At 41.2% G+C, this 26377-nt stretch overlaps 2 protein-coding genes across 2 annotated transcripts; both read left to right on the top strand.

Annotated features, from left to right (window-relative positions):
- Positions 1-7621: 7621 nt before the first annotated feature.
- Positions 7622-14830, top strand: LOC129816185 (L-dopachrome tautomerase-like). The gene is made up of 2 exons (XM_055870424.1): positions 7622-7649; positions 13952-14830. Exons 1-2 carry the CDS (start codon positions 7622-7624, stop codon positions 14257-14259), a joined length of 336 nt encoding a protein of 111 aa, XP_055726399.1. The 3' UTR covers positions 14260-14830.
- Positions 14831-18575: 3745 nt separating this feature from the next.
- Positions 18576-24898, top strand: LOC129816681 (L-dopachrome tautomerase-like). The gene is made up of 8 exons (XM_055871449.1): positions 18576-19079; positions 19452-19751; positions 20012-20112; positions 20204-20370; positions 23155-23340; positions 23475-23616; positions 24034-24235; positions 24373-24898. The coding sequence occupies exons 1-8, from the start codon at positions 18761-18763 to the stop codon at positions 24543-24545; spliced, it is 1590 nt and encodes a 529-aa protein (XP_055727424.1). The 5' UTR covers positions 18576-18760; the 3' UTR covers positions 24546-24898.
- Positions 24899-26377: the final 1479 nt, after the last annotated feature.

Raw genomic sequence — 26377 nt, 5'->3', positions numbered from 1 at the left:
CCCCCTGGAACCATATAGTAAATATAGTGAAGGCCTATTCTTCACCCAGCCCACTGGAACCATATAGTAAATATAGTGAAGTCCTATTCTTCACCCAGCCCCCTGGAACCATATAGTAAATATAGTGAAGGCCTATTCCTCACCCAGCCACCTGGAACCATATAGTAAATATAGTAAAGTCCTATTCCTCACCCAGCCCACTGGAACCATATAGTAAATATAGTGAAGTCCTATACCTCACCCAGCCACCTGGAACCATATAGTAAATATAGTAAAGTCCTATTCCTCACCCAGCCCCCAGGAACCATATAGTAAATATAGTGAAGGCCTATTCCTCACCCAGCCACCTGGAACCATACAGTAAATATAGTGAAGGCCTATTCTTCACCCAGCCCCCTGGAACCATATAGTAAAGTCCTATTCCTCACCCAGCCCCCAGGAACCATATAGTAAATATAGTGAAGTCCTATACCTCACCCAGCCACCTGGAACCATATAGTAAATATAGTGAAGGCCTATTCTTCACCCAGCCCCCAGGAACCATATAGTAAATATAGTGAAGGCCTATTCCTCACCCAGCCACCTGGAACCATATAGTAAATATAGTGAAGGCCTATTCTTCACCCAGCCCCCTGGAACCATATAGTAAAGTCCTATACCTCACCCAGCCACCTGGAACCATATAGTAAATATAGTAAAGTCATATTCCTCACCCAGCCCCCAGGAACCCTATAGTAAATATAGTGAAGTCCTATACCTCACCCAGCCACCTGGAACCATATAGTAAATATAGTGAAGTCCTATTCCTCACCCAGCCCCCAGGAACCATATAGTAAATATAGTGAAGTCCTATACCTCACCCAGCCACCTGGAACCATATAGTAAATATAGTGAAGGCCTATTCTTCACCCAGCCCCCAGGAACCCTATAGTAAATATAGTGAAGGCCTATTCCTCACCCAGCCACCTGGAACCATATAGTAAATATAGTGAAGGCCTATTCTTCACCCAGCCCCCTGGAACCATATAGTAAAATTCCTATTCCTCACCCAGCCCCCTGGAACCATATAGTAAATACAGTAAAGTCATATTCCTCACCCAGCCCCCAGGAACCATATAGTAAATATAGTGAAGTCCTATACCTCACCCAGCCACCTGGAACCATATAGTAAATATAGTGAAGGCCTATTCTTCACCCAGCCCCCAGGAACCCTATAGTAAATATAGTGAAGGCCTATTCCTCACCCAGCCACCTGGAACCATGTAGTAAATATAGTGAAGGCCTATTCTTCACCCAGCCCCCTGGAACCATATAGTAAAGTCCTATTCCTCACCCAGCCCCCTGGAACCATATAGTAAATACAGTAAAGTCATATTCCTCACCCAGCCCCCAGGAACCATATAGTAAATATAGTGAAGTCCTATACCTCACCCAGCCACCTGGAACCATATAGTAAATATAGTGAAGGCCTATTCTTCACCCAGCCCCCTGGAACCATATAGTAAAGTCCTATTCCTCATCCAGCCCCCTGGAACCATATAGTAAATATTGTGAAGTCCTATTCCTCACCCAGCCCCCTGGAACCATATAGTAAATATAGTGAAGTCCTATTCCTCACCCAGCCCCCAGGAACCATATAGTAAATATAGTGAAGTCCTATACCTCACCCAGCCACCTGGAACCATATAGTAAATATAGTGAAGGCCTATTCTTCACCCAGCCCCCTGGAACCATATAGTAAAGTCCTATTCCTCATCCAGCCCACTGGAACCATATAGTAAATATAGTAAAGTCCTATTCCTCACCCAGCCCCCAGGAACCATATAGTAAATATAGTGAAGGCCTATTCCTCACCCAGCCCCCTGGAACCATATTGTAAATATAGTGAAGTCCTGTTCTTCACCCAGCCCCCTGGAACCATATAGTAAATATAGTGAAGTCCTATTCCTCACCCAGCCACCTGGAACCATATAGTAAATATAGTGAAGGCCTATTCCTCACCCAGCCACCTGGAACCATATAGTAATTATAGTGAAGGCCTATTCCTCACCCAGCCACCTGGAACCATATAGTAAATATAGTGAAGTCCTATTCCTCACCCAGCCCCCTGGAACCATATAGTAAATATAGTGAAGGCCTATTCCTCACCCAGCCACCTGGAACCATATAGTAAATATAGTGAAGTCCTATTCCTCACCCAGCCCCCTGGAACCATATAGTAAATATAGTGAAGTCCTATTCCTCACCCAGCCACCTGGAACCATATAGTAAATATAGTGAAGGCCTATTCCTCACCCAGCCACCTGGAACCATATAGTAAATATAGTGAAGTCCTATTCCTCACCCAGCCACCTGAAACCATATAGTAAATATAGTGAAGGCCTATTCCTCACCCAGCCCCCTGGAACCATATAGTAAATATAGTGAAGGCCTATTCTTCACCCAGCCCACTGGAACCATATAGTAAATATAGTGAAGTCCTATTCCGCACACAGCCACCTGGAACCATATAGTAAATATAGTGAAGGCCTATTCCTCACCCAGCCCCCTGGAACCATATAGTAAATATAGTGAAGGCCTATTCTTCACCCAGCCCACTGGAACCATATAGTAAATATAGTGAAGTCCTATTCCTCACCCAGCCCCCTGGAACCATATAGTAAATATAGTGAAGGCCTATTCCTCACCCAGCCACCTGGAACCATATAGTAAATATAGTGAAGTCCTATTCCTCACCCAGCCCCCTGGAACCATATAGTAAATATAGTGACGGCCTATTCCTCACCCAGCCACCTGGAACCATATAGTAAATATAGTGACGGCCTATTCCTCACCCAGCCTCACCTGGCCTAGAACGGAGCAGCATGTCTGGCCCTCAAATGTACACGGAGGGCCAATGTCAATAACATGCAGGTCAGTCTCTCCTGGTTAAGAGTGGAGGACAGATTGACTGCATCACTGCTGGTCTTTATAAGAAGCAGGGTTGGGGAGTAACTGATGATGTAAAAAAATAAATAATAGGTAACCTGTTCTGTTACCAGCTAAAATATTGTAATCAGATTACAGATACTTTTGAAAAAACAGATGATTACTTACTGTATTACTTTTAAATTCAAAGCTGATGTTTGTTAGAGAAAAAAAATACGTATGACACTTTTCTGTTTTCTCAATGACATTCAAATCAACATTGAAAAAAACGCGCAAGTTACATTTACATTTAAGTCATTTAGCAGACGCTCTTATCCAGAGCGATTTACAAATTGGTGCATTCACCTTATGACATCGTTATAGTTTGTTCTGCTGTGAGAGTCTGTCCACAAGTCAGAGACCACTGTGATGACACAACAAATGTGCTTGATGGATCAATTTCGTCTTCTTCTAGTGCCTCTTAAGGGAAAGTAATTCAAAAGTTAATGAAAGTAATCAGATTACGTTACTGAATTTGGGTAATCCAAAAGTTTCATTACTGATTACATTTTTGGACCGGTATGTAGGACCGGATTACATTTAGACAGTAAACTACCCAACCCTGGAAAAAATATTGGCGTACTGAAAATACTGAATTGTCTGTTCAGCCAGTTAACACACAGATCAAAAACCCATACATACCCCACAAGACACGCACTCAGGGTCTGTTCACAGTCTCCAAGTCCAGAACAGAGGCTGTGAGATGCACAGTACTGTATAGAGGAGCATCGACTACATGGAATTCTCTTCCAACTCAAGCAAACAAATAAATGTATATATTTTTTAACGGATAAAACACCTCAATGAACAACTTGTACTGTGAAGAGACACGACCACACACACACTACACGCACATTATTCTTAGTATTTTTTTAAAGTAGTCATGGTGTTCTTAGTTTGGATTTGTGTTGCTGTTCCTGTCCGTCAGTGTTCTGTCACGTTCTGTATTATGTCACGCTCTGTATTAGGTCATGTTCTATATTAGGTCACGTTCTGTATTAGGTCACGTTCTGTATTAGGTCATGTTCTGTGCTTTGCCTGGACCCCAGGAAGAGTAGCTGCTGCTTCTTCAGCAGCTAATAAATAAATAGAAAATCTAATCCTGACTTGCTGGACAGCTCCAGGGCTGACATTTCAAACATAACATCACTAAACAAAACATACATTAAAGGAGAATGGCAGAGCAGGGGGTTTGAGCAGAAACCTGAAATTCAAGTTTTAGCGAAGACAGCGGACCCAAATGTCCTGCCCCTTCTTGTCGGTTACGTGCTTCTGCAACCTGGGCCCGGGGGTGACATCGTATCCCTTACACAGGGATTGCCAGTGCATTTACATAGCATGGTTAATGGGAGATCAACACAGCGTCTGGAATATAAAGCTTTCTTGTACAAATAATGAGCGAGTGATTGATCCGTACTCAAACTAACCGGTTTGCTGAGTTAATACCAAAGGCAGATTAAAGCCAGTGCCAAAAAGTGCCCTGGCATGCAATGCCTTTCGCTTAGGTCTCCAAACTTGTCATCACATTAGCACATGGTCAAGGAATACATCATACCACTCTCATAATCTGCTTTCCTGCACAATTAACCTTCTATAATAAGGAAGAAAGAGGAAATCACTGAGTCTTTACAGATGACCATCTTTAAGTTCTTCAGAAACGTAGAGGCTAAGGTTATTTTTTCCTCTCACTTTCCCACTTACTGTGCTGCTATTAAGTGTGAAAGTTAAGACGACACAGAGAAACTGTTGTTTTATTGTGCAGAGACTGCTGGCTGGCCACTGTACTTTAACGAAGCCAGACAGAAACACATAATGAAGAGGTAAAGCGAGAGACAGACAGGAGGACTCCAAACCAGGCTGGATCTTTCCTTGCCCCAGAAATCTGATGTAAGAGAGGATCTGGTGGCAAGATTTTTTTTCTGAATCAAATAATTGATAATTTCATTTTGACAAAGAGAGGAAACTATGGGAAAGAGGAGAAAAAAGCAGGGAGGTATGGAGGGCTACGAAAAGAATAAGGAGAATTCAGTGCTGCTTCTTCAAGGGAAAAGAGAAGAAAAAAAAAACATTGATGACACCCGGTTCCATTCTTCCGCTCTTGCCTTCCTCTGCTCTTCGCCTCGCAGCACGGCGGGCTAAGCTGGGAGCTGTAATGTCATTAAATTGCAAATGCTTTTTTTTCTCCATTTTTATTTTTTTCATTTCCGACACACACTGTTTACTTATCTGGCAAAAACATATGTTGGAAGGAATCCGTTCAATTCTGCCCATTGCCTTGGGTGAAAGTACAATAGATATGTGCCCACTGAGCTCCTTCTGTCCTCTCCTGGTACCACTTTGCCTTATCTACAAGGCTGCTTAGCAGCAAACTGGCGAGTTCAATGAAAAAAATGAAGATACAGTGCAAGATAAAGGAAGAACAGTGAGGGGAGAAATGCTTGGAGAGAGAGAGAGAGAGAAGAGAGAGGGGGTCATCCCATTGCAAATTATTTCACTCCTCTCCATCTGCATAAAGGACTATTTTTAAGGCATCTCCAGCGTCTGTATATTTTTCTCACTCTGCCACACATTTAATTTCACGCCCCGTGTTGTGAATATGCTTAAATGCATATCTCTGATACACCTTTAAGCCAGAGGAAAGAGGATGGGGGAGGGGGAAGCAAAATGAAAGATAAATGGTGTGATTTGCACTACAAGTCTATTACATTATGGCATTTACATATAGTTTACCTCTGCAATTCAAATATTTGTTCTACCACCTTCCTATCAGCATTTGGGCTTGTTTAAATATGTCTAAATCTCTGTTGAGGAAAAAATTGAATTCCCAGCTGTAGTGGAAAGTTTTTGAAAGGTGCACCTCCACTTGTCCCCCTGCTCCCTCCAGTAAACCTACGGCAGACAAAATGAGGCTGGCCCCACAAAGACACAGGTATGGACCGCTTTGTTCCCCGTGAGATCCCAGTAATCCCCCCCTCAATGTTGAGACAGAGAGGAGAGATGGTCTGGGTCTGGCTCAGATTGGTAAAGACTGGCCGAACAGCAGCACGATGATCCATCTCAAGGCATCCACTGAACAGACCACACTGCAGCAACATGGTCTTACGCGTTGGCATGAGTAGTGTCACAAAAAAATACTATCAAGTGCAATAACAGATGTACTCTATAACAGTTTCAATGCTAGTAAAGTGAAACATTCAATAGTGCCTAGATACATGTCAAATATAGCCAAGCTGTCAGTCGGCTGTGTTTATTCTACAGTGTTGCGATGGGGAAGTTTGATCTGAGAGAGGAAAGCCTGCCCCTCTGAGTAAGGAAGAGGCCTTCGATTTGCCTAGGAGTGAAAGGGGGACATAGAAGGGTATTGAGAGCATGGTTCTTCTCATTCATCATCTGGCCCCTTACATTTGAATACTCTCACTCTGTGCAGCTGAGAGAATGCTTCAGCCTTCGCATTGTTGCTGAGAGAATGCTTCAGCTTTCACATTGTTGCTGAGAGAATGCTTCAGCTTTTACATTGTTGCTGAGAGAATGCTTCAGCTTTTACATTGTTGCTGAGAGAATGCTTCAGCTTTTACATTGTTGCTGAGAGAATGCTTCAGCTTTTACATTGTTGCTGAGAGAATGCTTCAGCTTTTACATTGTTGCTGAGAGAATGCTTCAGCTTTCACATTGTTGCTGAGAGAATGCTTCAGCTTTTACATTGTTGCTGAGAGAATGCTTCAGCTTTTACATTGTTGCTGAGAGAATGCTTCAGCTTTTACATTGTTGCTGAGAGAATGCTTCAGCTTTTACATTGTTGCTGAGAGAATGCTTCAGCTTTTACATTGTTGCTGAGAGAATGCTTCAGCTTTTACATTGTTGCCGAGAGAATGCTTCAGCCTTCGAATTTTTGTCTTTCTCTTCTTTTCGGTTGGCAATTAAATGCATTTCAAATTGAACAACTGTACAGAAAGCAATTATGGGGAGAGGGAAATCCATTGCTTTTAACCTCCTTTGTTAAGGTTTTGCATTTTGGGGCAAATGTTTCATTATGTGAATTGCACAATCAAAAACATATATTTGTAGAGAAAATTCTACACAACTTAAAGAGTTATTCATTTCAAATGTAAATGTTTAAAATAAATTATAATATTAGTATTTTATTTCCCCTCTATTTTAAAAGCAGAGCCTGTGTTTCTTGTAGCACAGGAGGTTGGTGACACCCTAATCGGGGAGAACGGGCTCGTGGAGCGCAATAAGTGGAATGGTAACAAATATATCAAACACATAGTTTGCAGGTGTTTGATGCCATTCCATTTGCTCCGTTCCGGCCATTATTATGAGCCGTCCTCCCCTGAGCAGCCTCCTGTGTCTTGTAGGTAACATCCGACAGTAGGCTGGTTGTCCTTTGTTGTGTCATAGTCTCCACCCGGGTCATGTGATCAGTCGATTAGCATACACTGTCATCTGGTCATTTACAGCTTAAACACCCTCCACATGTGTAGTGTTCGCTTTATGTACAAAGCATCAACTGCAAAACCAATCTCTTCCCCAGCCATGCATTTTTAAATAACTGTAAATAACTCCAAACCCTCTTCTTACGAGGTTTACCCCTGGAGCACTTTGTAACTTATCAGGGCCCTTGTGCCTCCTCTAATGCCTGCATTATGCTCAAATGGGAATCAGTAAGCTGCGGGAAGCAGGTGGGTGGGAAGCACTGGAGAACGAATCACTCAATGGTCTAGCCAATATTCCGATTTTGACATAGTGAAAAATAGTCATTTTGTTTTCAGCAGTCAATTCCAAAACAATATACCATATTTTATTCCCTTGTTATACCGTAATTGTTGAACAATTCTGTCTGCGCTTGGATGATCCTGAGACCCGGGAAAGAGGAACAGAGGTTAAATTCTTACTTAAAGAGGATCATGCGTTATAGGCTTTTGACAGGGCTTGTGAGAAGAGCATTAACAGCCAAACACTTTAACCACTCAACCCTCTTTTTATCCCTCTATAATGCAACTTTAATGTATTCTGATTGAAAATTGCCCAAAGTCTTTTTGTATGTCTAATTTCCATCTCTAACAGTACAAAGGGGCAGATTACTAATTAGGTCTTTTAAATGCATGTAATGAGCAAGTATGCTACTGTAGGTTTCCCGTATGCAGAGCACTCGGAAACTATTCAGACCCCTTCCCTTATTCCACTTTGTTTTTACCTTACATCCTTGTTCTAAAATCTATTCAATATTTTTTTCCCCTCATTAATCTACACACTATACCCCATCATGACAAAGCAAAAACAGGTTTTTAGAATTTCTTTCCAAATAAGAAAAATATATAAAAAAATATCACATATAAGGATTATGGATTAAGACGTTATACTGGGCCCCTATATCTATAGGCTATGCCACCCAGTTCAATGTATAGGCAATATACAGTAAGTCATTGCCTGGCATGGTTGGAATTTGAAAAATGTGGCAGTTCAAGTACAAAGCTTTCCATACCCAGGTTATTTCATGGTGTGTTTGGGAAAGCATCATGAAGTTAACTTAGGTGACTTGGTTGATCATGCCACTGAACAAAGACCAGAAACACAATACTGCCCCCTGAAGTCAATTAGACGTACTGCATTAGAGGGCTGGTTCAAATCAAAGGACACAGCTGCTCCTCCAGTTAGACTGTAGGTGCTGTATTTATTATTGATCTCCATTAACTGCTTCTAAGGCGGCAGCTACTTATCCTGGGGTCCAGCAACATTAACGCAGTTTATAATTTTTTAAAAACATTTTAAACATTACAATACATTCACAACACACTGTGCGCCCTCAGGCCCCTACTCCACCATTACCACATATCTACAGTACAAAATCCATGTGTACATGTGTGTGTATGCATGTGTCTGTGCCTATGTTTGTGTTGCTTAACAGTCCCTGCTGTTCTATAAGGTGTATTTGTATCTGTTTTTTAAATCAAATTTTACTGCTTGCATCAGTTACCTGATGTGGAATAGTTCCATGTAATCATGACTCTATGTAGTACTGTGCGCCTCCCATAGTCTGTTTTGGACTTGGGAACTGTCAAGAGACCTCTTGTGGCATGTCTTGTGGGGTATGCATGGGTGTCCGAGCTGTGCGCCATTAGTTGTAACAGACAGCTCGTGCATACAATTAGTGATGAAGTCGATCTCTCCTCCACTTTGAGCCAGAAGAGATTGACATGCATATTAATCATATTAGCTCTCTGTGTACATCCAAGGCCCAGCTGTGCTGCCCTGTTCTGAGCCAATTGCAATTTTCCTAAGTCTCTTTTTGTAGCATCTGACCACACAACTGAACAGTAGTCCAGGTGCAATCAAACTAGAGCTTAGTAAGATCTGCCTTGTTGATAGTGCTGTTAAGGTAGAGCAGCGCTTTATTATGGACAGACTTCTCCCCATCTTAGCTACTGTTGTATCAATATGTTTTGATCATGACAGTTTACAATCCAAGGTTACTCCAAGCAGTTTAGTCACATCAACTTGGTAAATTTCCACATAATTTATTACAGGATTTAGTTGAGGTTTAGGTTTTAAAGTATGATTTGTCCCAAATACAATGCTTTAAGTTTTAGAAATATTTAGGACTAACTTATTCCTTGCCACGCACTCTGAAACTAACTGCAGCTCTTTGTTAAGTGTTGCACTCATTTCAGTTGCTGTAGTAGCTGACATGTAGTGTTGAGTCATCCGAGTCATACTGGCCTAACTCAAAGCCAGTGGCATGTCATTAGTAAAGTTTGAAAAAAGTAAGGGGCCTAGACAGCTGTCCTGGGGAATTCCTGATTCTACCTGTATTATGTTGGAGGCTTCCATTAAAGAACACTCTCTGTGTTCTGTTAGACAGGTAAATCGTATCCACAATATAGCAGGGGGTGTAAAGCCATAACACATATGTTCTTCCAGCAGCAGACTGTGATCCATAATGTGAAAAGCTGCACTGAAGTCTAACTAAACAGCCCCACAATAATTTTTATCATCAATTTCTCTCAGCCAATCAGTCAGTCATGTGTGTAAGTGCTTGTTGAATGTCCTTCCCTATAAGCATGCTGAAAGTGTGTTGTCAAATTGTTTACTGTAAAATAGAATTGTATCTGGTCAAATACAATGTTGTCCAAAAGTTTACTAAGGGTTGGTAACAGGCTGATTGGTTGACTATTTGAGCCAGTAAAGGGGGCTGATATTCTTCGGCAGCGGAATGACTTTTGCTTCCCTTCAAGCCTGGGGGCACACACTTTCTAGTAGGCTTAAATTGAAATATGTCAAATAGGGGTGGCAACATCATCCACTATTATCCTCAGTAATTTCCCATCCAAATTGTCAGAACCCAGTGTCTTGTCATTGTTGATAGACAATATTTTTTTCACCTCTTCCACACTCACTTCACGGAATTCAATATGACAATGCTTGTCTTTCATAATTTGGTCCGATATTCCTGGATGTGTTTTGTTTGTTGCTGGCATGTCATGGCTAAGTTTTCTAATCTTGCCAATGAAAAAATCATTGCCTAAGTTTCCACTAATTACCACAGCCACAAAGTCAAAATTGTCTAAATCGTAAAAAATTTATGAAAACAAAAATGTGCTTTTTGGTCTTAATTTAAGGTTAAGGAGGCATACGGTTAGCAGTGTGGTTAAGGTAAGGATTAGGTTTCAAATCAAATTTTCAGAAAATAAATTGTAGAAATAGGCAAGGTTTATGATTTTGTGATTGTGGTAACTTGTGATGACCCGGCACAACTCTGATATAAAGTTGTTGTTTTTTTCGAAGATGCCAGGTTGTCACGTGTCCTTCTTATATCAGTACTCTTGTAACAATATAAATCACTACGAAACGTCTATTCGACCAAATAAGCCAGATGTAGCAAATAAGCCCTTAAATATTTTGTCAACCAAATTTGACACTCTCACATTGACCTCCATACCAAAAACTCCTCTCTTGGTGAAAGAAAAAAATGAAGACCGCCATCTGCTGGAGAAGACAGAGTTTGGCCTCAGTTCTCTCCTCTCGCTTCTTCCTCTAGAGTGATGGTTTAAGTCAGCTGATTCAGCTGCTCCTCCAATCAGTTCTTCCCGTTTTCAGACAACTGAGCTCTGTTTTCAGTGAATGAAACTGTGCTCTCCATTACCATTAGAAAAGATCCTCCTTCTCCCAACCAACACATTATATTCCTTCAAATGTGTGCAGAGCACAACACACTGGACATAATATTCACATAGCCATTAAGGAAATGGGTGCATTTTGCCATCAACATGGTAATGAGTAGATCATTTCACAAATTAAACACATTACCTCCTGTGATATCTTTTGAAATGCTATTAAAGGAGAATGTCAATTTGCAGCACTTCAAAGGCTGAGCAGCACTTTCCCTTCACGCAACGCTGGCCTTTCATTTGGAACTTTCCATTTTAGAACAGTGCCACTTCCATTGGGGCTGATACAGAGGACTCTCGACACAACCGGGCAACATTGTCTCCCAAACAAAAGACGACAACACACTGCACGCATATTCCACGCCGGTGCAATTAGCAACTTGAAAAATCAACAGCGCTCAAATTGTTCTCATACAATGTCCAATCACTCAGTGCAAAATCAAAGGGTAATATTAAATTAATAAATGGGAATTAGGTGTAACAAATGGAAAGGATAAAACCAATACTTCCTCGTCTACAATTTGAAAGGGGATTTGCATATACACAATAGAAGCATACTTTTTGATAGAATAGAGTAGATGTATCAACAACAAAAAAAGAGCGTGAGCAGAGGGAGACCAATATAAGGGCCATAGTGGGTTTTCTCTGTCCAAATGCTTAAGGAATCTTCCTTTTCATATGGCAGATGATCAAACTTAAAATGTATACTTTGTTTTCCTGAGATTTGGCACCTACCGATTCATAAACGGTCCCTGATGTCCTGAAGTTACACAACATTCTATTCCTGTATTAGAATTTTGTGTAACTTCAGGACATCAGGGACCGTTTATGAATCGGTAGGTGCCAAATCTCAGGAAAATAAAGTATACATTTTAAGTTTGAATAGAACCCATTTACCTGCATATACTGCTACATTCTAAAAGCTATAGCAGGACAAAATGGTGTCATATTACCTTGTAACAATGGAGTGCTGGACTACAGTGACAAGCGGCACATAAGAATTCACTTATACCGCTGTACATACCCACAAATACTTATTTTCAAGAACACTTGTCGCCATAGTGTTTCAAGGAGCTGATTCTGCCCCAAAGATGGCTCTCTAGCACCCCCATGTGTTCCAATGGAGGCTTCGGGGGTCTATGTGACACAAAGTTCCCATTTCACGACATGCAAAAGCTTCAGTGAAAGATATAACGTAATTCCTTCAAAATGCTCCGAAGATCTATTGAAATGAATGTTAAACCAGCAGGATTTATTTATTTTTTTGGGCCAAGAAAATGTGATTGTTTTTGGAGAGATATATCTTGAAACTGTACTTCTAGATGTAAGGAAATTGGTAATGCATTTCTAAACAGGATATAACATGTATACTGTATGAAAAGATACATAATGAGAAACATATGCACACAGTCTAAAGTTGTTTTGTTAAAAAGCGCATACTCGTGGAGGTTTGGGAAACATTCAGTTGAACACATGGTTTCAAAAGAGCTCCTTAGGGATCTATGAGAGGATTCCAGTGTGACTAGTCCCATACCGTTGTAGAGTACAGTACATTAAAAGGTTAGTCATCCATTGGATGATGTCAATGGTAAAATCAAACAAACCCTTCCTCAGATATTTACATGTACAGTTCTATATGTTAAACAGTGAAGACCAGATAACAGTGAACAGAGAAAGGTAGACATAGATGTTAAAAGTTATTTCAAACATTCAAATTGTTTATGATGAAACTCCTACTGAACTATGCCTTTTTGCAGTAAATGCACCAAAGTTGAGGTTGAAGTTCATACCTGCTGCCAGAGGGCAGTCTTAGAAAGCAGTGGTAGAGTTGAGCGTGGTTTGAATGGTGTAAAATAGCTCGCTACTGTGGTATCTCTGTGGATGGGAATGGGTATCAGATTAATGATATGAGAAAAAAAAAATCGCAAATTGTCTTGGAGGGCCAATACTTTTTAATTTTTCTGTTACTGTTCATCTCATCTGCTACCACGTGATCTTTATTTGAGGGCGAGCATTGTGCAAACATACTGACAACATCGTGATCTGGGTTCTTAAAGACACTGTGTGGGTATTTGTATCACTTGTCCCTAGAAATCTTAGTTGGCTAATTATTCCGGGAAAGAGCGGTTGAATTTCTTGTAGGCCTGCAGCCCACTGTCAATGCTATCTGTCATCATACGGAATGGATTGGAAATTCCAAAGTGAACCTTGAAGTTTTATTTTCTGGAAAATGGGAAAGATGAACACCATCAAATCGAATTAGTTTCATCTCTGTGTCTTATTGACCACATCATTGCTGGGAACTGGTGAACAAATACATTTTTTAGGGTGAAAGGAGAAGATTACAGCAGTGTGAAAAAGACAATGAGGGCTTGTGTGCTAGGGTTGGTCTGTTTCGTGACATGGCCTGGTTCTACAGAGGCTCAGTTTCCTCGAGTGTGTAGCACGGTAGAAGGGATCGTCTCAAAGCAGTGCTGCCCTGCCCTCGGGTCTGATCCTGCTAACGTGTGTGGACTTTTATCTGGACGAGGACACCAAACCCTGGGGGGGACCAATTCGAATGAGAAACCGAGGTGACCGTGAAAGGTGGCCAACTACGTGTTTTAATCAAACTTGCAGGTGCCTCAGTAACTAATGAAATTATAATGTTGAAAATGTTAAACTGTACACTTTTAAGATATCTGCATTTTATTACATTTTTTACCCACGCAGGAAATTTCTAACTTCAAGTTAAAATTCAATGTAAAAAGTGTATTAGTATGTTTTGCAGTATAGCTATAAACTGTATTCCCTCTATATTCCATCCCTGTGTCTAGGTAACTTTGGTGGCTTTGACTGTGGCCAGTGTAAGTTTGGCTGGACAGGACCAAACTGTGACGTGCGTAACTCCCCAGTGGTGAGGAAGAACATCCACTCTCTGACTCCAGCTGAGCTCCAGGAGTTCCTGGATGTGTTGGACCGGGCCAAGAACACCACCCATCCAGACTATGTCATTGCCACACAGCACTGGCTGGCCCTGTTGGGGCCCAATGGAACCCAGCCCCAGTTCTCCAACATCTCCATCTACGATTTCTTTACATGGCAGCACTACTACTCTGTCAGAGACACTCCTTGGGGAATGTGATCCATCACACAAAAACAAACAAGCAAACACAAACAATATATTATAATGATAATCATTTACATGTGTACAATGTTGAACAAATTCACTTCTATGGATATGATTGCACTTCTAAGACTAGAATGTTTAATCTGGATGTCCATTCAAGCACATTGATTCTCCCGTAAAGGACTTGGCACAGATACCACATACTCAGTCTGGAGAGAAACCTGCAGGTAAGAGTGTAAAGATAATGTAATTGTTGTATTTATCTTACAAAATATGAATATGTACTTGAGAAAATGTCAGCTTCCTTGAATGAGTGTATCTGAATAGTTTGTCCTCTGCAGAGACTGACTGGCAATGAGAACTATGCTGTTCCATACTGGAACTTCACCACAGGGCAGACTGAGTGTGACGTCTGTACAGACTCTCTCCTGGGGGGGCACAACCCAGATGACTCCTCCCTCATCAGTAACCAGTCCAGGTTCTCCAATTGGGGGGTGGTGTGTGACAGGTCTGGAGCAATTTGTGTCACAATATTGAATGTATGTAGCTAAGCTGATTACATAAATAAATGTGTATTTTGATGGTACTGTTTCTTAACTTCTTTGATATAGGGGGCAGCATTTTCACCTTTGGATGAATTGCGTTCCCATAGTGAACTGCCTCCTACTCTGTCCCAGATGCTAATATATGCATATTATTATTACTTTTGGATAGGAAACACTCTGAAGTTTCTAAAACTGTTTGAATGATGTCTGTGAGTATAACAGAACTCATATGGCAGGCAAAAACCTGAGAAAGAATCCAAACAGGAAGTGAAAATTCTGAGACTGGTCGATGTTAAAGTCATCGCCTATTCAATTCCCTGTAATATATGGATCTGTTTGCACTCCCAAATTACGTGGTATCCAATTGGTAGTTAGTCTTTTCCCATCGCTGCAACTCCCGTACGGACTCGGAAGGTTGAGAGCCGTGCGTCCTTCGAAACACAACCCAGTCAAGCCGCACTGCTTCTTGACACAACGCCCGCTTAACCCGGAAGCCAGGCGCACCAATGTGTCAGCGTAAACACCTGGCGACCATGTCAGCGTGCATTGCGCCTGGCCCGCCACAGGAGTCGCTGGTGCGCGATGGGATAAGAACATCCCTGCCGGCCAAACCCTCCCCTAACCCGGTCAACGCTGGGCCAATTGTGTGCCGCCCCATGGGTCTCCCAGTCGCAGCTGGCTGCGACAGAGCCTTGTCTCGAACCAGGATCTCTAGTGGCACAGTTAGCATTGCAGTGGCTCAGACCACTGCGCCATTCCGGAGGCACCGGAAATCTAATTAATGTTAGAATTAGACGTTCATCCAATTTTTCAAATGTCAAATTTCGAGGTGTTTAAGGTTAAGTTTAGCCATTACCTCCAAATTTTAAGTTTAGGGTTAAGTTTAGTAATTAACTCAATAGTCTTAAGATAAGGCATTAACTTAAAATCGTTAAGGTAAGGGTTAAGGTTTGGGATAGGCTTAAAACTAAAATCTCAAAAACGTTATATCGCTGGATTCGAACATGCAACTTTTGGCACCGGAGGCCGATGTTTACGCCACGTGATGCATCAGAACAGCCCTGTGGTATATTTCCTGTTATAAACTGGGTAGTTTAGGTCCTGGATGCTGATTGTCTGAAACAGCATTTCAGCCGTGTGTCTATCAGACAATATACTGTACCACGGAATGATGCAAAAATAGTTGTTTACTGTTCTATTTATGTAGGTAACTAGTTTATAATAGCAATAAGGCACCTCAGTGGTTCGCGTTACATGGACAATATACCACATCTGTATCCAGGCTGTATACTCGCATTGCGTCGTGCTGAAGAACAGACATTAGCCGTAGTATTTTGGCCAATATACCACATACCCTCGGGCCTTATTGCTTAATTAATTTCTTGTGGACAGACTATGTAAACATAAATGGTACCATAGATCTGTCCTGATACAACGGGATGTGTGAGATAACAAACAGCACCAGTTCCAGTGCATTGGACAAATCAGGATTTCACAGGTTTTAGCATCTTTTGAATTTCGGAAAGGGAGGGGACGTTTTCCCCATAGACTTGCCGTTAACTTGCAAAGAGAGAGTGGAGCTCTTCATTCCGGTTCCGAATAAAGCATCTGACCAATTACGCAAGACTTTAGTTCTGAGATTAATGGGCTATATACCACAAACTCCCGAGGTACCTTATGGCTATTATAAACTGGTTACCAAGATAAATAGAACAGTAATTTTGTATTTTTCATACCGTGATATATTGCCTGATATACACACAGATGAAATGCTATTTCAGCCAATCAGCATCCACAAATCAAATTACTGTTATGTTTTATTATAATTAACTACCATGTCTTTTCTCCCAGGATGGATGAATATAATCGCCTTGTCACTCCGTGTAATGGAACTAGTGAGGGACGTATAAGGAGAGGTCAAATAGGAGGACCAACATGCTGCACCAACGAAGACAGCATGGCTTTGAACCCTTAACACAATGGAAAGTACACAGACAACTCTTGAACTAAAGCCTAACAGGAAGCCTACAGTTTATCTGATTATGCCTCTATGCAATTTTCATGTTATTGTAATAAATGGCCCAAATGAGAAGATCAGTTGAAACATAACTCAGGAAAGTACTTATGTCTTCAACATAAAATCATGAGGGTAGAATATTTGAGCACAGTCATTATGTCTATTCAACTAATAATAATTTAGGGATGAACCTATACAGAATAATGAATACATACGGAATCTTTACTAAAGCTAGTGCCTGTAATTTTCCGTGCCTGTTCCATGAATGATTTCGAACAAAAATGTAGTCTGTTTGAGAATAAAAGTGAATTCGACATCCTTTCATTCTATAGTATTGTAACGGCAGCCTTCCCTCTCTTCACGAGAAGAGAGAATGTAGCAGGGATCGGACCTACACGCAGCGTAGCCAGTGCTCAACATGTTTAATTACGACAAATAAACGTGAACACTTACAAAACAAAATAACAAATGTGGCAAACCGATACAGTCCTTTCTGGTGTAGACAAAACACAAAGACAGGAAACAACCACCCACAAATCCCCAACACAAAACAAGCCACCTATATATGATTCTCAATCAGGGACAACGATTGACAGCTGCCTCTGATTGAGAACCATATTAGGCCGAACACAGAAACAGACAAACTAGACACACAACATAGAATGCCCACCCAGCTCACGTCGTAACCAACACTAAAACAAGCAAAACACAAAAGAACCATGGTCAGAACGTGACAAGTATATTATAGTATATTTCTTTATGACAATAATTAAAGGTGTTACAATTCTAGCACATTGTTTCTACTAGCTTACATTGAATTATGTCATTTTTCGATTTAGGATATTTATTTTGAATTCAGTTTTAGATTATTATTATTTGTTTTATCTCATTCCCTCATGGCAGTATATGTGTGTAGCTATTGTGAGATTGGCAATGTAACTTTTCACTCACCATTCAACAGTCACATGCCAGATCATAGGTAACAGGGGTTAGGGAATGTCTAGCTAATGACACAAGCACAAAACATATCAGCTATTTCTGCACTGACGTACCAAACATCATAAGTCTTCATTGATGTGTTTGGTGCTCCTCCCACAGAACAAAGAATGCTTGTTTCTCAGAGGAATTCAACAATCAGTTGATGACTTTTTCTCAGTGGATTATGAGAAAAAACAATTATTAGTAATACAGTATAGACACACGATATGATTAGGCTATCATGATTTAAATGATTTAGGATTATATGTATGATATGTCATGTGAAGAAGAGGGAAGCGAACAGGAAACCAAAAATCCTATCTGTAATTATGCAAATGTACTATCAATCAGTCTACTGTGGATTTCATTTCTGGCAAAAACAACTTTATGAGAAATGACTCTCAAATACTTAAAAAAAATATTATTCATGGGACTAACGTTGTGAGCTTCACATTAGATGGGCGGCAGGTAGCCTAGGGGTTAGGAGCGTTTTACCAGTCAACGAAAGGTCACTGGTTCAAATCCAGAGTCGACTAGGTGAAAAATATGTTGATGTGCCCTTGAGCAAGGCACTTAATCCTAGGTTCTCTGGCTAAGAGTGTCTGCTAAATGACTAGAATGTAAAAATGGACCTGTAGATAGCTGATGGTCTAACCGACACCCTATGTACTTTGGCCTGAGGCATTTCTCTGGTAGGAGTCAAGCTCATCGTTGCCTGGTGTCAGGTGATTACCATGAGACCTTAATCCGTTCTGCCCAGACTTAGAGAGCACATGAATTGGAGGCTTTGTTAAAGTTGAAGCCTGGAACACAGTCTACTCTCAGGCTGGCTCTTAGTTAACATTTATGACTGTAGCCAAATGTTGAATACACAACTTTGGAGCGTTACATATTTAATTCCATGCGCTTTTGGAAGAATTAACTAATTAAGCATTGATGTGAACTGGTATACAAACTGATTTGCTAGTGGACAGACATGGACAGAAGAGGACCAGAGGTGTTGAAGACGATGAGGGCTCTTGTGCTAGGGTTAGTATGTTTTGTGACATGCCCTGGTTCTACAGAGGCTCAGTTTCCTCGAGTGTGCAGCACGGTAGAAGGGATCATCTCAAAGCAGTGCTGCCCTGCCCTCGGGTCTGATCCTGCTAACGTGTGTGGACTTTTATCTGGACGAGGACACTGCTCCGACATCAGAGTCAGTACCAAACCCTGGGGTGGACCGTATAGGTTGAGAAATGTTGATGATCGAGAAAGGTGGCCGACCAAATTCTTCAATCAGACATGCAGGTGCTCAGGTAAGTAACATATTAATAGTGTTACATTTAAGTGTTAATAGCAAATCAGTGTTTAAAATTTCATAAAATATGTTTTGTTTAGACAACATTATAACTCATTGTTGAAGGGTAGACATTGTGATTATTAGGAAGACGTATGTAAAATATTTCAAGAGTGTTGGGTGAACTTTGAACTTTGAGACCATTTAGTTACCCTAAAATTGGTGGCTGAACTGTAGGTATTTAACAATAACATATCATCAAATCAATGTATCATATTAATGTATTCGTTTCTAAAATGTATTACAATAAGATTTGTTTACAGAAACCACATGTCTTGGCCATTCCCATAGTCTTGACTTAGTTTGGTTTATATTCCATCCCTGTGTCTAGGTAACTTTGGTGGCTTTGACTGTGGCCAGTGTAAGTTTGGCTGGACAGGACCAAACTGTGACGTGCGTAAATCCCCAGTGGTGAGGAAGAACATCCACTCTCTGACTCCAGCTGAGCTCCAGGAGTTCCTGGATGTGTTGGACCGGGCCAAGAACACCACCCATCCAGACTATGTCATTGCCACACAGCACTGGCTGGCCCTGTTGGGGCCCAATGGAACCCAGCCCCAGTTCTCCAACATCTCCATCTACGATTTCTTTACATGGCAGCACTACTACTCTGTCAGAGACACACTTTTAGGTAAAACACCAATTTAGTATTTTCTGAAGTCATAAGTTTATAGATTCAATAAATAATATCAATACATTATTAAATTATATTCAACCTTCAAACTAATTCCTTTTTGGTTGAAAATGAAAGACAAATGTTATAAATGACTCACTTGCTACATTACTTACTTACTTGTTCTGAGTTATATATGACTCTCTATGTACTGGAAAGCTAGCAGAAGAGAACATTCAAAAGTTGCTCATAAACCACCTTATTTGTTTCTTCTGTAGGTCCAGGTCGTCCGTTTAAGGCCATTGACTTCTCCCACAAAGGACCAGCGTTTGTCACCTGGCACAGATACCACCTCCTTAGTCTGGAGAGAGACCTGCAGGTAAGAGTGGATTTGAATGCTGAGGACATGAAGAACAAAATAGCTTCAAACATTGATGAAAATAAAGGTAAAACGATCCTCTCTGCTGCAGAGACTGACTGGCAATGAGAACTTTGCTGTTCCATACTGGAACTTCGCCACAGGGCAGACTGAGTGTGACGTCTGTACAGACTCTCTCCTGGGGGGGCACAACCCAGATGACTCCTCCCTCATCAGTAACCAGTCCAGGTTCTCCAATTGGGGGGTGGTGTGTAACAGGTGCGCTGTTGGACAGAAATGTGTTTAAAACATTGTGGGAAACAGATGAAGCCTAGTCCTGGACTAAAATGCATGTTTATTGAAGGATTTCCATTGAAAGTGCTTTTTAAAATCAGGCGTAATTCACTGTCTAGGAAACCAGCCATGTATGCACACTACCGTTCAAATGTTTGGGGTCACTTAGAAATGTTTTGTGTTTTTGAAAGAAAAGCAAACTTCTTGTCCATTAAAATAACATCTAATTGCTCAGAAATACAGTGTAGATATTGTTAATGTTGTAAATGACTATTGTAGCTGGAAACGGCAGATTTTTTATGGAATATCTACAGAGTGTCACAATGATGACGCTGGAGAGACGAAGCAGGTACGGGGAGTAACATTTAATAAATAATGGACATGGAACGAGACATAAACAGCGTTAGCAAACAGAAAACAATCAATGCAGAAGCGGGGAACAGAGCTGGGGAACTGACACATATAGGGGGGAAAATGAACAGGTGATAAGAGAGTCCAGGTGAGTCCAATAATGCTGATGCGCGTGACGAGGAAAGGCAGGTGTACGTGATGGATGGCAGGAGTGAGTGATGCAAGGGATTCTGGCGCCCTCAAGCGCCAGGGGGGGGGGGGAGAGCGGGAGCAGACGTGACACAGAGGCCCATTATCAGCAACCATCACTCCTGTGTTCCAATGGCATGTTGTGTTAGCTAATCCAAGATTATCATTTTAAAAGGCTAATTGATCATTAGAAAACCCTTTTGCAATGATGTTAGCACATCTGAAAACTGTTGTGCTGATTAAAGAAGCAGTAAAACTGGCCTTCTATAGACTAGTTGAGTATCTGGAGAATTTGTGGGTTCGTTTACAGGCTCAAAATGGCCAGAAACAAAGACCTTCTGTAACTCGTCAGACTGTTCTTTTTTGAGAAATGAAGGCTATTCCATGTTAAAAATTGCCAAGAAACTGAAGATCTCATACAACGCTGTGTACTACTCCCTTCACACAACAGCACAAACTGGCCCTAACCAGAATAGAAAGAGGAGTGGGAGGCCCCGGTGCACAACTGAGCAAGAGGACAAGTACATTAGAGTGTCTAGTTTGAGAAACAGATGCCCCACAAGTCCTCAACTGTCAGCTTGTAGCGGTATTAATTAAAGGTAAAGAAGATTTTGTTCGGGCGCCAGGCAGTTATTAACCCTGCCGAAAGAAAAATAGTAGAACAGCGAGAGTATTACTACCAGACCCACACACATCAACAGAAGAGACTGCCTAGAGTGTAGCCTGTTGACCAGATAGCCACCGGAGAGAAGAAAATACACACCCTATAGATCCCACATCACAGTCCTTCCACAATTCTTGGTAACCCCACCAAGCATACCTCATAACAATAATGGCAGAGCAAATAAACAGCAACTTCATACAATAACGAATGAACCCAGTCATCACACAGAGGATTTGCAAGAGTTTGTATTCTCTGTTGTGAAGGAGTGCAGATGGTATGAAGGTGTGGTGTTCATATACACACTAGTCCAGCTCCAATGAAACTTCAATGCATTTATGAAAATAGAGTCGGTTGCAGTGCAAAGCACTGGACCATAGCGGGAAGAGAAAGAGAGAAAGAGAACAAGAGAGGGCTTAGCTGTGGTCTTGAGGTTGCAGGTGTACGGTCTGACTGTCCGATGGGGTGTTGGGTTGTAGTTGAACGCTTCGCAACAATGTTGCTACTAATCCCTTTGATCCATAACCGTCGCGGTCCCACATGAGAACAACCACGTCGTCGAGCGATCACACCGAGGATTATTCCAAACACTGTACAACCACATACGCTGAAGACAAACAAAAACCTCTGCAGCCTTACCGTCGCGGTCCCAAATGAGAACAACCACGTCGTCGAGCGATCACACCGAGGATTGTTCCAAAAACTGTACAACCACATACAAACAAACTCTGCAGCATAACACACACAACCAAAACTGTCGCGCCACAAAAGAGCTCCTCCCCAAAAAGCTGAACGAGCTCTTTTATTTCCTCCTTTCTACTGCTCATGCGCTCTTAAAGTGGCAGCGCACGGTGAAGGCTCCGTGCAGGATTTCGCCACAAGCTTCATTAAATAGCACCCGCAAAACACCAGTCTCAACATTTTCAGGTTCTTGGCAATTTTTCACATGGAACACCCTTCATTTCTCAGAACAAGAATAGACTGACGAGTTTCGGAAGAAAGTCCTTTGTTTCTGGCCATTTTGAGCCTGTAATCGAACCCACAAATGCTGATTCTCCAGATACTCAACTAGCCTAAAGAAGCCTTGTTGTATTGCTTCTTTAATCAGCACAACATTTTTTTCAGCTGTGCTAACATAATTGCAAAAGGGTTTTCAAATGATCAATTAGACTTTTAAAATGGTAAACTTGGATTAGCTAACACAACGTGCCATTGGAACACAAGAGTGATGGTTGCTGATAATGGGCCTCTGTACGCCTATGTAGATATTCCATAAAAAATCTGCCGTTTCCAGCTAAAATAGTCATTTACAACATTAACAATGTCTACACTGTATTTCTGAGCAATTTGATGTTATTTTAATGGAATTTTTTTTACACTTTCTTTCAAAAACAAGGACATTTCTAAGTGACCCCAAACATTTGAACGGTAGTGTATATAATATAACTGTGCTGGTTATGCTTTGTGCACGTCAGCTGGTTGTTATACTACCGGGTAAGATGTTCATCATGTGTTTTGTACCAGACTCATTGTCCTTAAATGTTGCCTGAATCTTTTCCCCTCCCCAGCTTGGATGAATATAACCGCCTGGTCACTCTGTGTAATGGGACCAGTGAGGGACGTATAAGGAGAGGTCAGATGGGAGGAGGGAGAACCAACATGAGTCTGCCGACCATGAATGATGTCAGGAGCTGTCTAAACCTCAGAGACTTTGACAACGCTCCCTACTATACTAACTCTACCTTCAGCTTCAGGCAACTTAAACTGTTCACATTGACCTGGGACCTTACACATTCACCTACAGGGTGTTATTCAATGAAGTCAAGTCGAATGAACTCTCGAAATTGCATTGTTTCTGACTTCCAAATATACTTTGTCTCCTATACAGGAATGCTCTCGAAGGCTATGACAAGCCAGATGGCGAGGCAGAGCTTGACTCCACAGTTAACAACCTGCACAACCTGGTCCACTCCTTCCTCAGTGGAACCAGCGCTCGGTCTCACTCTGCAGCCAATGACCCCATCTTTCTGGTAATTATCTAGTTCAAATCAAATCAAATTGTATTTGTCACATGCGGCGAATACAACAGGTGTAGACTTTACAGTGAAATGCTTACTTACAAGCCCTTAACCAACAATGCAGTTAAGAAAAATACTTCAAGAACAATAAGAAATAAAAGTAACAAATAATTAAAGAACAGCAGTAAAATAACAATATCGAGGCTATATACAGGGGGTACCGGTACAGAGTCAATGTGCGGGGGCACCGGTTAGTCGATGTAATTTAGGTAATATATAAATGTAGGTAGAGTTATGGTGTGGTTGCCTATGAGTCCATGTATTTGACTGTCATGTGAGTTAATGTAAAGAATTGGTAGTTGGTCAGATTTCTGTGCAGACGATGCAACAATGTTTTACAATTACAAAACTATCTCTCTCTCTCTATAGGTGCTCCATGCTTTCACTGATGCCATTTTTGATGAGTGGATGAGAAAGTCTGTTCCACCAAACTCCAGCTTCCCAGATGAGATGGCTCCAATTGGTCACAACAGACATTATAACATGGTGCCATTTTTCCCTCCTGTGACCAACGAGGAGATTTACGTGGCTTCTGATCAACTGGGATATTCTTATGCCATTGAACTCGATGGTTGGTGATTTCACAGATAACTTTGCAATTAAATCATCGTCATCGACTTATGCTTGTTTTATTAGCAGGTCAATGAAATAAGAACACTTTGATAAAGATCTTGTTGCATTAAATCTCTTATTCTATCCCTTCCTCAGCTACAGACGGTGGAATCGTGTTTGTGATGGGCTCCAGTCTGGGTGGTGTTTTCCTGGGTGCCCTGGTTCTTCTACTCGTCCTGGTGCTCTACTTGCAACAGTATAGGAAACACAGCTTTGAACCCCTTATCAAAGCAGAGTTTACCAACAGAAAGTACACAGAGGAAGCCTAGAGAGTGTAGGTACATTTTGGCAGTGTTCTGCACAACTACACAGAGTAGGCAGCCAGAAAACGTAGCCAACCAGGCGTCCCCGAGCCAGGGGGGTCTGGGGGTGCTTGCTCCTCTGGGCTCCTTTTCCCAGAAGGAGCTCTATTTTGGTACATTCTAATGACTTGACTCCATTGAAATACACAGTGAAATGATTGAATATTTTATCGAGTCTACCTCCAAGTTGGAAAAATTATTTGTGGTATTGTTTAGAAAGACTTTACAATTTGTATTGTTGAAAATGTATGAATTCACTGTATTTTTAGTTGTTTTGGATATTGTCTATGTCAGAGAACATTAAACCTTTTTTAACATTCTCTTGAGATGAAAGTCTTATTTACAGTTTTGCTGCAAGATATGAATTGCCACAGTGTTTGTTCTTCAAATTATATATTTTATTAAAACAGACAAATTAAGTAAATAGCCCACATTATCTAGAAAAATGTATTAAAGGTTTTGTTTTTCCAGTTCTCTTTTCCCATTTTTTTTCAGGTTTTCGCTCAATCATTTTTTTTAACCCTTAAAAGTCTAAGCCTTAAAAGTCTAGCTACATAAATGCTACAACTTAAAAGATTTTACTGAGTTATAGTTCATATAAACAAAATCACTCAATTTAAATACATTCATTAGGCCATAATCTATGCATTACACATGACTGGGAATACAGATATGCATCTGTTGGTCACATACCTTAAAAAAGGTAGGTGTGTGGATCAGAAAACCAGTCAGTATCTGGTGTGACCACCATTTGCCTCATGCAGCACGACACATCTCCTTCACATAGAGTTGATCAGGCTGTTGATTGTGGCCTGTGGAATGTTGGTCCACTCCTCTTCAATGGCTGTGCGAAGTTGCTGGATATTTGTTAGGAACTGGAACACACTGTCGTACATGTTGATCCAGAGCATGCCAAACATGCTCAATGGGTGACAAGTCTGGTGAGTATGCAGGCCATGGAAGAACGGTGACATTTTCAGCTTCCAGGAATTGTGTACAGATCCTTGTGACATGGGGCCGTGCATTATCATGCTGTAACATGAGGTGATTGAAGGTGGATGAATAGCACAACAATGTGACTCAGGATCTCGTCACGGTATCTCTATGCAATCAAATTGCCATCAATAAAATGCAATTTGGTTTGTTGTCTGTAGCTTATGCCTGCCCATAACATAACCCCACCATGGGGCACTCTGTCAACAACATTGACATCAGCAAAACACTCGCCAACACGATGTCATACACGTAGTCTGTGGATGTGAGGCCGGTTGGAAGTACTACTAAGTTCTCTAAAACAATGTTGGAGGTGGCTAATGGTAGAGAAATTAACATTAAATTCCCTGGCAACAGCTCTGGTGGACATTCCTGCAGTCAGCATTCCAATTGCACGCTTCCTCAAAACTTGAGACATCTGTGACATTGATGAATTATCTTGTCAGGGATGAAAACAAATTTGTGGACAAAAACTTAGAGAAATATGCTTTTTGTGTGCATTGAAAATGTCTGGGATGTTTTATTTCAGTGTTACGGCTCGTGCTCTCCCCATCCTCGGATGAGGTGAGGAGAGAAGGATCTTCAGACCAAAATGCGGTTTCAGGGAAATAAGCCATCTTTTATTTTATAACAACGAAAACTGATGATGATGGCAACACGAAACAAACACTTGAACAAACTTACAAAATAACAAAACGACGTAGAAAAAAAAAAAAACCTGAACATAAACTCACATTACTAAAACGTAAACTCACGAACAGGAACGTTACATCAAAACGCACGAACAGCCAAACAGCCCCGTAAGT

The sequence above is a fragment of the Salvelinus fontinalis genome, chromosome 19 (genome assembly GCF_029448725.1).
Source record: "Salvelinus fontinalis isolate EN_2023a chromosome 19, ASM2944872v1, whole genome shotgun sequence".
Classification (NCBI taxonomy): Eukaryota; Metazoa; Chordata; class Actinopteri; order Salmoniformes; family Salmonidae; genus Salvelinus; species Salvelinus fontinalis.
Note: the sequence above shows the minus strand (reverse complement) of the source record. Positions and strands in the feature narration are given on the sequence as shown.